Source organism: Pongo pygmaeus, chromosome 8 (genome assembly GCF_028885625.2).
Source record: "Pongo pygmaeus isolate AG05252 chromosome 8, NHGRI_mPonPyg2-v2.0_pri, whole genome shotgun sequence".
Lineage (NCBI taxonomy): Eukaryota > Metazoa > Chordata > Mammalia > Primates > Hominidae > Pongo > Pongo pygmaeus.
This window is the reverse complement of record NC_072381.2, coordinates 33,927,449-33,940,452: the sequence shown is the minus strand read 5'-3', so window position 1 is coordinate 33,940,452 and position 13,004 is coordinate 33,927,449. Positions and strand designations below refer to the sequence as shown.

The window sequence follows — 13,004 nt, the reverse complement described above, 5'->3', positions numbered from 1 at the left end:
ATTTACCAAGTTTTTCTTCTGTGGCTCTTGCTTTTACATTGTCTTTAAGAACTCTGCCTAACCCAAGATTATAAGGATTTTTCTCCTGTTTTTTTGTAGAGGTTTTATAGTTTCTGGGGTTTCACATTTAGATCTGTAACTCATTTTGAGTTATTCTTAGTGTGTGACAAAAGGCTCAGTTTTTTTCATTTCAGTGTCCACTTGTTCTAGGGGCATTTGTTGAAAACAGACTGTCCTTTCTCCACCTTTGTTGAACATCAGGTGACCTTGCAGGTGTAGGCCTGTTTCTGACTCTGTATTCTGTTCCATGTAGCTGAGTGTCTATCCGTTAGCTGTACCACATGGTCTTGTAGCTTTCTTTATAGCTAGCCCTGAAAGCAGGGTCTTCCAGCTTTATTCTTTTACAAAAGTGTTTTTGAGACACTTCCTTAGTTCACTGCCTTCCATGTAAATTTTAGAAGTGGCTTACTGATTGCTACAGAAGTTCTGCCAGGAGTTTGAGTGGGATACCATTGAGTTTATAGATCAAATTGGGAAGAATTGACGTCTTAACAGTATTAGGTTTTGTAACTCCTGCACATGGAATATCTCCATTTATTCAGTCTGAAAGATTTCTTTTTATCAGTGTTTAGTAATTCTTAACATGCAAATCTTGCATATATTTTGTTAGACTTATATGTAAGTTTTTCATGCTTTTTCATTCTGTAGTAAATATTACTGTTTAAAAATTTATATTTTCAATATGTAGAAGTAAATTATATATATAGAAAAATACATGATTTTTGTTCATTGATCATGTATCCTACAACCTTGTAAACTCACTTGTTAGTTCTAAAAGCTGTTTTATAGATTATTTGGGATAGTGTGCATTCACTCTCTTGGGTGTTTATTCCTGTATGTTTTTTATAAGACACTGCCCAGCTCTTTGTGGTGCTCATTATTACCTTCTTATTTTCCAGAGTGTCCCACTGGTCCAGACATCATTCCAATTGTAGCTGGTGTGGTTGCTGGAATTGTTCTTATTGGCCTTGCATTACTGCTGATATGGAAGCTTTTAATGATAATTCATGACAGAAGGGAGTTTGCTAAATTTGAAAAGGAGAAAATGAATGCCAAATGGGACACGGTAAGTTACAAAACATCCAAAAAGCAAAGTGGCTCATAAAGTAAATGTAATACTCCTAAGACTTATGTATTAGCTGTCAGGCTGATTATTAAAGTCCTTTTTAAGTATTTTATTCCCCCAAAAGTTTTTTACTCAAGGAATTTGCATTTAGTGAAAGAAAGCATCCTAAATATCCCATTGAAACAAAACATTGATTATAAGCATGTATATTCAATGGTTACTGTGGCCAGTATTTTTATTTCTTTAATAGTTTTCATCCTAAATCTGCCTTTTCATCTGATGCGAAGTAGAATCCTAAATAATGTTATCTGTGTAGCAAGCTATTCAATGGAAAGCTGCTGCTTTCTTTAAAAAAACAAACAAAAAAACCTTCAGTGAAAGCCAGGTTCGAAAGGTTATATACCAAGCTCGTCCAACTCGCAGCTCGTCGGCCAGGACATGCAGCCCAGAATAGCTTTGAATGTGGCCCCAACACAAATTTGTAAACTTTATTAGAAATTGTAATTATTATTATTATTTTTTTTTAGTAACTTTTTTTTAAAGCTCATCAGCTATCGTTAGTGTATTTTATGTGTGGCCCAAGACAATTATTCTTCTTCCAGTGTGGCCCAGGGAAGACAAAAGATTGGACAACCCTGCTATATACTATATGATTCCATTTAGAGGACATTCTGGAAAAGCAAAACTGTAGGGGCAAAAATCAGTGGTTGCTAGGGGCTGGAATGGGGGAAAGTGTTGACCGCAGAGGGGCATAAGGAATCTTCCTTGGGATGATCTTGATTGTGGGTGGATTTATGTATTTGAAAACTCACAGAACTATGTACTTTAAAAAGATGTATGTTCCTCTATGAAAATTATATCTCAGTAAACCTTGGCTTATAAAAATCTTAAAAGCCCTAAGTGACTGAAAGGTTATGTTAGCATTTAGTGCTTTGAAATACAGAGTCAGAGGGTGGAGTAACCAAATGTTGGCCTTTGTGTATTCATCTTTTGATACAAGAAAGCAATGCCAATCTTCAGTATTTTTCAATTGTAAATGAATTGTAGTTAGTTGCACTTTACTACAATTTGCTTGGGTTTTTAAAAATTATCAATTTTTTAAATTACAAATTTCAAAAGGGTAGAAATAGAAAAAAATCCCTTTATAGTGTTTGAACACTATAAATGTCTTTTTTTTTCTGATGAAATCATTAGAAACTATTTCTTTTACTTTAGCAAGAAAATCCGATTTACAAGAGTCCTATTAATAATTTCAAGAATCCAAACTACGGACGTAAAGCTGGTCTCTAAATTGCCGTTCGTATTTTCTTTCACTTTCTGCCTTTGCATGTGAACGTTTATCTTTTTTACTGCACTGTGTGTCCTTTATCACTATTGCTGTTCTTTTTTTAAGTCTGGCTTTAAATATCGCTATTGTGGCTTTTCTTTTTATATGTTAACTTCGCGTTTAGAAAGACTGTAAAATAAGTAGTATGATATAGAAACAGCAGCCATGTTGTAGTGAAAAGAGAATGTGCTTTGCAATCAGTTAGACCTCAGGTCAAATCCCACCTCTTCCACTTAGTAAGTAGAACAGCATTGAGTCACTTCACTTCTCTCATCTGTCACAGGGAGTCAGTACTCTGTTTTGTATGGGGTGGTTGTATTTGGCAAATGCACTCCAGTATATGAAATCAGCCTGTCAGCTCTAATCCTCACAACAGTCCTGTGCCTAGTAATGGTATTATCCTATTATCTTTTGTTCTTTTTCTGTTTATTTATTTATTTATTTTGAGACAGTCTCTCTCTGTCGCCCAGCCTGGAGTGCAGTGTTGTGATATCAGCTCATTGCAACCTCTGACTTCCAGATTCCAGCAATTCTCCTGCCTCAGCCTCCCGAGTACCTGGGATTACAGGTGCCTGCCACCATGCTAGGCTAATTTTTTTGTTTTTAGTAGAGGTGGGGTTTCACCACACTGGCTGGGCAGGCCTTGAACTCCTGACCTCCAGTGCTCTGCCTGCCTCGGTCTCCCAAAGTGCTGGGATTACAGGCGTGAGCCACTGTGCCCCACCAGTATTATCCTTAAATAACAAATTTGTTATGAGTAAATTTTAGGGTTGGATAGTGAAAATTGATCATGAAATCCAAATTGCAAAATAGAAAAATGTAACCTACTATGATATTTGTATGGTATGCAACTACAATATCATTATTGGTTCTCAAAAGATTTGAGATCAATTTCTTGAATATAACTTGAAATTTCATTAAAAGCCAGAAGACCATATATATGTATGTATATTATATATATGTGTGTGTGTGTCTGTGTGTGTATGTGAGAATGATTCTAATTTTCAAATGTAAGTTTGTAACTGTTCATATCTGAATTTTCATGAAATGCTTCCAGCATATTCTAATAAAATCATGCAAGCCCCTAAAACTCTGATAACAAAGGTTAATTGTGATTAGAACTAAATTCTCCTGACTGGTGATTGAGAACTCTTCTTCTCTTTCCCAACTGACTGACTGTAATAGGGCCTGGAAGATTTCTACCTTTCTCACTGCCTACCTTATTGTGCAGACAAAGATGGTGTTGGTAACACTTACATAAAAATCGTTGTGTCTTAGGCATGATTCTGAACACTTAATCTGTATTTAATCTTCATAGTGAAAGTTGTAGGAATGTTTTACATATGAGAAAACTGAGACACATAAGGGTTATGTAACTTGACCGAGTTCCCACGGCTGGTTAGTCAGAGAGCTGAGATTTGAACCCAGGCAGTTGGGCTCCAGAGTCCATGTTCTTGTCTACGACATTGTACTTGGTAGCAGTTATGTATCTTCAGAAGTCCCTGTTACCTGGTTAGGAAGAGGTAGATCACTCTTTATAGAGATTTACAGCCCTTTTACAATTTGTTGTTACTCTCTGAGTTAACACTGCTGCTGTTGGCAAACATCATGTTAGGGAAATCACTTTAATACATGGAACCCAGTGCTGTAGTTGTGCTTTTTGACTATTGAGAGTGTGCTTACAAACTGATCATGAATAAGAGCCTACAGTACAGGAATGTTTAATAGTTACAAGTGATATAGGAAGTGCTGATAACATTAGAAATCATTAACTTGTCAGATTTTTATTTCTAAGTAGACCGTAAGACTTTTTAAAGTTAAATTTGATGGCAGAAAATTATATTCAAATTCACATATGGGCAGGTTGGTACATATTTGTATTAGTCTGAGACAACATATTTTTCTCGTTCTCACTTAGTACTTTACAGAAAGTCATTTTTAGAGGAAAACTGATTAGCCAATGACATTGCCAGGCTTTTTTTTTTTTTTTTTTTGTAAATACATATTTTCTTTAGTTGTAGGTCAAAAATAGTCAAATGTTGACAATTTCATGTGGTTATTTCTCACAAGAGAAAAAATTTCTGTCCTACTGAGGTGAAATTTTCACCCTTGCTGTACCTTTAATTGTATTTTGAAGGAAATTATCAGTAAATGTTATTTAAACTTAATGTTTATAATGTATATATGGCTAAAATGTTGCTAAAATAAGCATTTTATGTAATTCAAGAAGCAGAAGTTTGGTAAAAATTTCTCTATGCATTATTGAAGTCCAGGCAATTTGATGGCTACAGATTATTTTAAGAGATGTTTTCTCAAGAAAAAGTAGAAATTAACAATTGAAATAAATGAATGAGCATCAAGAAATTACATCATGGATTGTAAGAAACTTTTCTGATATGGACCAAGGTTTGCCCGTCAATTATGTCATTGAAATTTTTGAAATAATGGGCAGGCACTAATTACTTTGGCACAAGACTACCATGTAGGAACATTAAAAAGAACGTGTCACATTATCAGCTTCTAACTGTTGGAGTGGGTTAAAAAAATGGTCTGTCCTCATCTGCTGCTATGCGGGTTTAAATGTGGATCCCAAATCTCCCACAGTTCTGCATTACGTATTTAATACATTGTAGAGATGGTTCTGTAGCTACCACTGTCAGCCATTCCAGAGTGAGCACAAAGATGACATTTTACTGAGCTTGAGGGCTTCCTTTCATAATATAACCCTGTTCTCTTGATGCGGGTTTTGTTTGGGTGGGGGTGGTGTTGCACTCTGAATGATGGAAACTAATCTGAATTATTTTAGTTTACTTTCATTTAAAATGATGCCTAATGCAGATAGTGAGCTTAATTTTACCTCTAACCTTGCATGTTAAACTTTTGTTTGAATGGACTTTGAAATAATAAATACAAATGTTTGTGTATATGACAAGACAGATTTTTCTCCAAAGGTAAGTTCTTCCATATAAATTACACTTTGGACTCATCTGTATAGGGCTTTTTTTCTTTATTTTTTGTTTTCTTTTTTTTTTGGTCCTTCCCTTATAATTCTTGAGTATTAAATACTAGATTTAGCAAATATATTGTTGTAAAGAAACTTAATTAGATGGTAATTTATTTTCCCAACATATTTGAAGGAATGTGTAGCACTTAGCCTCAAATCAGATAGGATATAAATGTGGAGTGTAATTTGTTTGCACTCTGGCTTTTTAAGATAGTAGTTGCTAGAATCCAGTTTCCTAACCCCCATTTTGAAATGTCAGCTCTCACAACTGTATAATGTATTAGCTTCAGTTGGGACTAGAGCTGAGAGTTTGATGTAAACAGTTTTGTCATCCACATCATATGCTGTTTGTCTCTGAGGGATCCTGATTTTGTCCATGTTTCTGAAACAACCAGTCAAGATGTATTTTGAGGAGTGGGGAGTGAGGGCTGAGGTATGTTGTCTGGTTCCGATTGGTATCACATGAGCTGCTGAGCCGAAATCACAGTGGTTTATTTGGTGTCTTGCAGGACCCAGCCTTTATATGTTATGTTTTTCCCTCATTGGTATGGGATACCTACAGGACGAAATTCAGACTTCATAGCAAGTCCTCTAGGACTGTTCTTCCTTTGTCTCCTCACCTCAGATCATATGCCCCCTTAACTCTTTTTTTCTCTTTTTTTTTTTTTTTTTTGAGATGGAGTCTTGCTCTTTCGCCCAGTCTGGAGTACAGTGGTGCGATCTCAGCTCACTGTAATCTCCGCTTCCCGGGTTCAAGTGATTCCCCTATCCCAGCTTCATGAGTAGCTGGGATTACAGGCACCCACCACCACACCCAGCTAATTTTTGTATTTTTAGTAGAGACGGGGTTTTACCATGTTGGTCAGGCTGATCTCAAACTCCTAACCAAAAGTGATCCACCCACCTCGGCCTCTCAAAGTTCTGGGATTACAGGCATGAGCCACCGTGCCTGCCCTCCCCTAACTCTAAAAACTTCTGAACTATATGTATTTCTACTTAAATGTCCCATTCTTTCCCTACACCTTGACTTTGCAGAGATTGCTATTTACCAACCAATAATTTATCTAGTCAGTTTCACAATGAAAATCTCCTTAATCTTCTTAAAGTTAATAACTTTTTTCTTATACTGTTCCCAGATTATGTTCATAACTCTATTGTAAACTTGATCAGAGTGCCTTATTTTCATGTCTCTCACCCACCAAACTATACCTTCCTTGAGGGCAGAAATTGTGCCACCAAAAGGCAGATCCAAATACAGTCTGCAATGAAGTGTGAATAAAATTTAAAAACAAAAATTACTTTTAGATCAAAAAAATTTTTAGATGCTTTCTATAAATATTTTTTTAAATATCACCTGCAGTTGGTTCTATAGTGAAATATAAAACTGAACAACATTCCAAAATCTTAATTTTTTCTTAAAAAAAATTTCCCTGGTAGTTAACAAGTATTTTTGATTTGTACTCACTGTAATTTTCTCTGATAAAGTGTTATTTGGTCACACTTCTCACTTGGCTTTCAAGCCTGCTTTCAATTTATAAGAACAGGAGAAAAAAGAATGCTATAGCAAGTATTTAAATGTAGCACTTATAGTATAAGAGAATTTTTAAGGAAAAGGGTGATACAGTGATGTGTTTTTTTCTGCTTAAAACATCACTGTCAGTATATTTTTGGATCTTGAAAGATCTCTTGTGTTTATGGCTTGGGGCCTGCTTGCTAGGCTTGACTTCAGTACGGTTTACTAAATTATAGCACTGCAATAAGACATTTCACCAATATGATATTGAAGCATAACAAGTTATTTCATAAGAAATGGTAATTATCTAACATTCTAAGCAAATTTGGCAGTGTGACTTGGTGGGGCACAGTGCTGTCCGTGACACAATGACAGCCTTACTCTCTAAATTAGTAACTTCTGTAGGAGTCCCTAGAAGCACACCTCCCTCCCAACAGTGAAAGCCGAGGATTCCCGTTTTGATTAGCAGGCGCCTTCTGTTCACGGTAAGGGATAAGAATCAGGCAGTGATGGCAGCGGAGTTCATGCTTCCTTAAGGCAGCCATTACAAACTAGTTCAAAGGAGAGAATCCACGATGACAGCACATTCTCTGCAATGGAGAACATTCTTAAATCAAGCCTCCAGTGGAGGAAGGACTCAAGAATGAAATAGCACCAGATAACAGGGCATCATTAGACTTGTAAAGCAAAGCTTCCATTTTCTATTTTTATATAAACCATTATTAATGCCTTTGAAACAACTGTGATATCTGGACAAATAAAATAGAAATGACTTCTTAAGATGATTGCAACTTTTAGTCTTGTTTATAAAAATTATTCTACATAATTTTAGTAGAGTAACTGATAATTTTTCTCACTTTTTTTTGTTTTAGGGTGAAAATCCTATTTATAAGAGTGCCGTGACAACTGTGGTCAATCCAAAGTATGAGGGAAAATGAGTACTGCCCGTGCAAATCCCACAACACTGAATGCAAAGTAGCAGTTTCCATAGTCACAGTTAGGTAGCTTTAGGGCAATATTGCCATGGTTTTACTCATGTGCAGGTTTTGAAAATGTACAATATGTATAATTTTTAAAATGTTTTATTATTTTGAAAATAATGTTGTAATTCATGCCAGGGACTGACAAAAGACTTGAGACAGGATGGTTATTCTTGTCAGCTAAGGTCACATTGTGCCTTTTTGACCTTTTCTTCCTGGACTATTGAAATCAAGCTTATTGGATTAAGTGATATTTCTATAGCGATTGAAAGGGCAATAGTTAAAGTAATGAGCATGATGAGAGTTTCTGTTAATCATGTATTAAAACTGATTTTTAGCTTTACAAATATGTCAGTTTGCAGTTATGCAGAATGCAAAGTAAATGTCCTGCTAGCTAGTTAAGGATTGTTTTAAATCTGTTATTTTGCTATTTGCCTGTTAGACATGACTGATGACATATCTGAAAGACAAGTATGTTGAGAGTTGCTGGTGTAAAATAGGTTTGAAATAGTTGATCTACAAAGGCCATGGGAAAAATTCAGAGAGTTAGGAAGGAAAAACCAATAGCTTTAAAACCTGTGTGCCATTTTAAGAGTTACTTAATGTTTGGTAACTTTTATGCCTTCACTTTACAAATTCAAGCCTTAGATAAAAGAACCAAGCAATTTTCTGCTAAAAAGTCCTTGATTTAGCACTATTTACATACAGGCCATACTTTACGAAATATTTGCTGAATGGGGACCTTTTGAGTTGAATTTATTTTATTTTATTATTTTTATTTTGTTTAATGTCTGGTGCTTTCTATCACCTCTTCTAATATTTTAATGTATTTGTTTGCAATTTTGGGGTAAGACTTTTTTTATGAGTACTTTTTCTTTGAAGTTTTAGCGGTCAATTTGCCTTTTTAATGAACATGTGAAGTTATACCATGGCTATGCAACAGCTCTCACCTACGCGAGTCTTACTTCGAATTAGTGCCATAACAGACCACTGTATGTTTACTTCTCACCATTTGAGTTGCCCATCTTGTTTCATACTAGTCACATTCTTGTTTTAAGTGCCTTTAGTTTTAACAGTTCACTTTTTACAGTGCTATTTACTGAAGTTATTTATTAAATATGCCTAAAATACTTAAATCGGATGTCTTGACTCTGATATATTTTATCGGGTTGTGTGCATGAAATTTTTATAGATTAAAGAAGTTGAGGAAAAGCATTTCTGGTTGGTGGGTAGTTCACTTATGAAGCTAAAACATAATTCTTTAAAAAAATGTACTAGGGACATAAGGAGAGTGGTATGGTGAAATATAGACTTGAAGACTGTCCTTGGGCTCTCTGAATCATGGTGGATAGATCCTTATCCTGCTATGCTGGGAGAGAAGTTTCGTCCCAATATTAAGCAGAATTAACTTTATGAACATCATAGAGCCATTAGTAGGTGCTGGAAATTGTATCATTTTATTTAAGATACAGATAGGGGATTGTTAACTTTTCTGATAAGAAAAATTAGGAAAAATTTTACTTTTATTTGGCTTTGGTTTATGTTTGAAAGGATATATCCATAAGAACTACTTGTGTAAAGCTTATTAGAAGAAATATATACTGCTTTCTTAAGCATACAAAAAATGTCAGAAATATTTGGAGGAGAAAAAATTTCAGCCTTACTAGCCTTTCACATTTATACAATCCCTTCACATCCTGTTAATTGATCTTCTTTTACTTACTCCATTTAAATGTGTTTCATAGCTTAGACTAAAGCATATTTGAGGTGAGAATTACACATTTTTACTAGTTTGTAAGATCCATGAAAAAATTATCTGTATTTATTACTCTCTGTCACCCTGTTTCATCTTGTTTATCACCATCCATAATTCCACTTAGCTTAATTCATTTCCCTATGCCTCAGGCATAATCAATAAAGTTGAATTGCATATTTCTGCTCCAGAACTCTGCTCTTATAATGATGTTTTAAAAATATATTAGAACAAAGTAACAAAGTCTATCTTCTATATGTACATAATTTTTTTTTCCAAACACATGTTTGAGGCTGGAATGTGGTGAATTTTCAGATTTTACATTACAATTTATAGCAGACAAAAAGATTTTCTATAGGAATCCCTTTGTTGGAAGTTGGAGGAATTGTATACAAGTTTATTTCTCATGCTGATTGTTAAGAGCCTAAAATACTTAAATCGGATGACTCAGTTTGATATTTGAGTAATTCTAGGCTTGAAACTGGCAATTTCAAAATATAGTCTGAGAAACTGATAATAGTATATCTATCTCTATGTAGATGTACACACCACACATTGAGATGCTTTGACTGAAGCCACATAGAACTTGGTCACTAAAATATTTATTTTCCCAGCAACAGTACATTTTTATCTCCAGTGGAAGACTTTCCAAAAAGCAAGAGTCCAGTAAGCAAAACAACAATTAGAATTTTTTTCCCATTTATACTATAGAAATTTACAAAATATTAAGTATCATGAGTATATTATTTGGCTAATGCCAAATAGTGGCATATTTTACAGTGATTCCATGACATTTTAAAAGTTTTCTTACTCTTTTCCAGTCTTACTTTATGAATTTCCTTAAAACAGACACCCAGGTAAGACCTTGAGCCACAAGAAACAGTTCATAATACCACTTAAAAAGTCACCTGTGATCAGCTTTTTGTTTTAACCTGGAATTTTTCCTTTCTGTTTTTCACTACAGTTTGAGAGATAACCTTGAGTAGAGGCCATTTGTCTTTAGTTTATTCCTTGGAGGCTTAATGTTTACATTTTTAAACATTCATTTTTATAGGTACATGTGCAGGTGTGTTACATGGACATGTTGCATAATGGCTTCTAGTGTACCCATCACCTTAGTAGTGGCCATTATAGTCAATAGGTAGTTTTCCACCTTTCACCCTCCTACTACCCTCTCCCTTTTGGAGTCCCGGGAGTCTGTTCTTTCCTTCTGTATGTCCATGTGTACCCATTGTTTAGCTTTCACTTATGAGTGAGAACGTGTGATATTTGATTTTCTGTTTCTGAATTATTTCACTTAGGGTGATCCATCCATGTCACTGCGAAAGACATGACCTCATTAAGGCCTAGATATTTCTGATCTGATATGCTCAAAGAAGTTCAGAAACAGAATGAGTATCTCCCCAGGACTCCTTTTGAGCCTATAAAGATCCTTCACTGGCTCTTTAGAATTTCTCTCATGACTCAGGATTCTTCTGAGAATTTAGGGATAGGTGGAAGTGGCTTCTGAGTGATGAGTGGGAGCAAATTTTCAAGGTGGATTAGGTCTAGATTAAGTAGCCCGTCAAGTCTCCACTGCTCTGAGGGTGGTATGTCATCTAAGTGTGAACCTTTAGGGTACAAAAGTGGTAGGAGAACCATGAGACAAATACTAAGTTCACTGATACGGCAATTCTTGTCTTCATTTGCTTCTACAATTAAGTCTTCACTGTACTTTTAATTAAGATTTTAAATTTTTGAGGGTATAGAGTTTCCATAAAAAGTCATCAGTGATAATAAATTTTATTTGACTTTCTACTTATTCTGGATTCTAAAACAGACTGACATATAAACACATTACTTATGGATCACTTTGAGAGAGGAAACACTATTCAGAAGATTTAAATCCCAGAATTTAATCCATTGCTTTATTGCAAGTTTACAGAAGACACAGTTGTCTTCAGTTTTATCTGCAGTAGTTGATATATTGATTTTAAATGTTGAAAACTTATACTAATGTTGCTTACTGTCCAAAATTATTCCTGGGAGATAAACATTCAGATTTTCTACAGTAACCACTGACTGGCCCCTTAGCAGCCATTTTAAACATAAATTTGATGATATTGGCCAAACATCCCCAGTCCAGTTCAACTTTCAGATCCTCAGGCCTACCATAGTCCTTTGTGTTTGATATTTCTTTCTTATCCTTAAATGTGGTAGCTCTATGAGCACAGGGACCTGTGTTTTGATTCACTGTCTGCGTACTTAACTTTGCAGAACATTTTCAAGGTCCATCCATGTTGTAGCACGTATCAGAACTACACTTCTTTTATGGCTAAAGAAATTCCATTGCCTGCGTACAGCATATTTATCCATTCAATTTTCAATGGACACTTGGGGTGTTTCCACCTTTTGGCTCTTACGAATAATGCTGCAATAAATATTGGCATATAAGTATCTGTTCAAGTTCATACCTTCAGTTCTTTTCATTATATGCCTAAAAGCAGAATCGCTGGATCATATAGTAATTGTGTTTTGCTCTTTGAGGAACTGCCAAACTGTTTTCCACAGTGGCTGCATCATTTTACATTCCCACCAGCAATGTATGAGGGTTCACCAGAGAACCCTCAGAACAGAACGGAACAGATACTTCACCAGAGAAGATGAATGGCAAAAAAGAAAAAAATGGAAATGCAAATTAAAATCGCAATGAGATAACATTAGATACCCACTAGAATGGCTAAAGTTTAAATGGCTGAAAATACCAATTGTATCCTTAGAACAATACCTGGCACAAAGGAAGGTGTAGGCGACCAAGAAGTATTTGTTGAGTAGATGGATTCATTTCTGTAGTTTGCTACCATGCCCACCTACCTGTTAGCATCTGCGTGACATACTGGCCTTCCTGCCCGTTCTTATAGATAAACTCTCCAAGGCCAGACCTTCCCAAACTCCATCACCTCTTGCCTGCTAAGACAAGCAGTTCTCTCCTCTCCTGCAGCATCAAGTTTTCCCCTCTTCTGGGTCATTCCCCTCAGTAACAAACATACTATAGTTACCATCTCTGTTTCTCTCTTCCTTTTACAATTCAGGAGTTGTCTAAGCCATACACCTGTGACCAATTGATGTGTGACAAGGTTTCCAAGTTTGTTCAATGGGGAAAGAAAAATCTTTTCAACAGATGATGCTGGAATAACTGGATTTCCACAAGCAAAAGAGTGAAGCTGGACCCCTAACTCACACCATATACAAAAATTTACTCAAAATGGATCAGTGACATATCTAAACATAAGAACTCAAACCATCAGACTTTTAGAAGAAA

At 35.4% G+C, this 13,004-nt stretch overlaps 1 protein-coding gene across 2 annotated transcripts in view; it reads left to right on the top strand.

Annotated features, from left to right (window-relative positions):
* Positions 1–9,086, top strand: part of ITGB1 (integrin subunit beta 1) — a 58,151-nt gene extending 49,065 nt beyond the window's left edge. For both annotated transcript variants that reach the window (XM_054435294.2, XM_063669758.1), the window contains exons 15-16: positions 960–1,126; positions 7,843–9,086. In XM_054435294.2, coding sequence (XP_054291269.1) covers positions 960–1,126; positions 7,843–7,908 — 233 coding nt within the window. In that variant the 3' untranslated portion in view covers positions 7,909–9,086. The remainder of the gene's footprint in view (positions 1–959; positions 1,127–7,842) is intronic.
* The last annotated feature ends 3,918 nt before the right edge of the window (positions 9,087–13,004 follow it).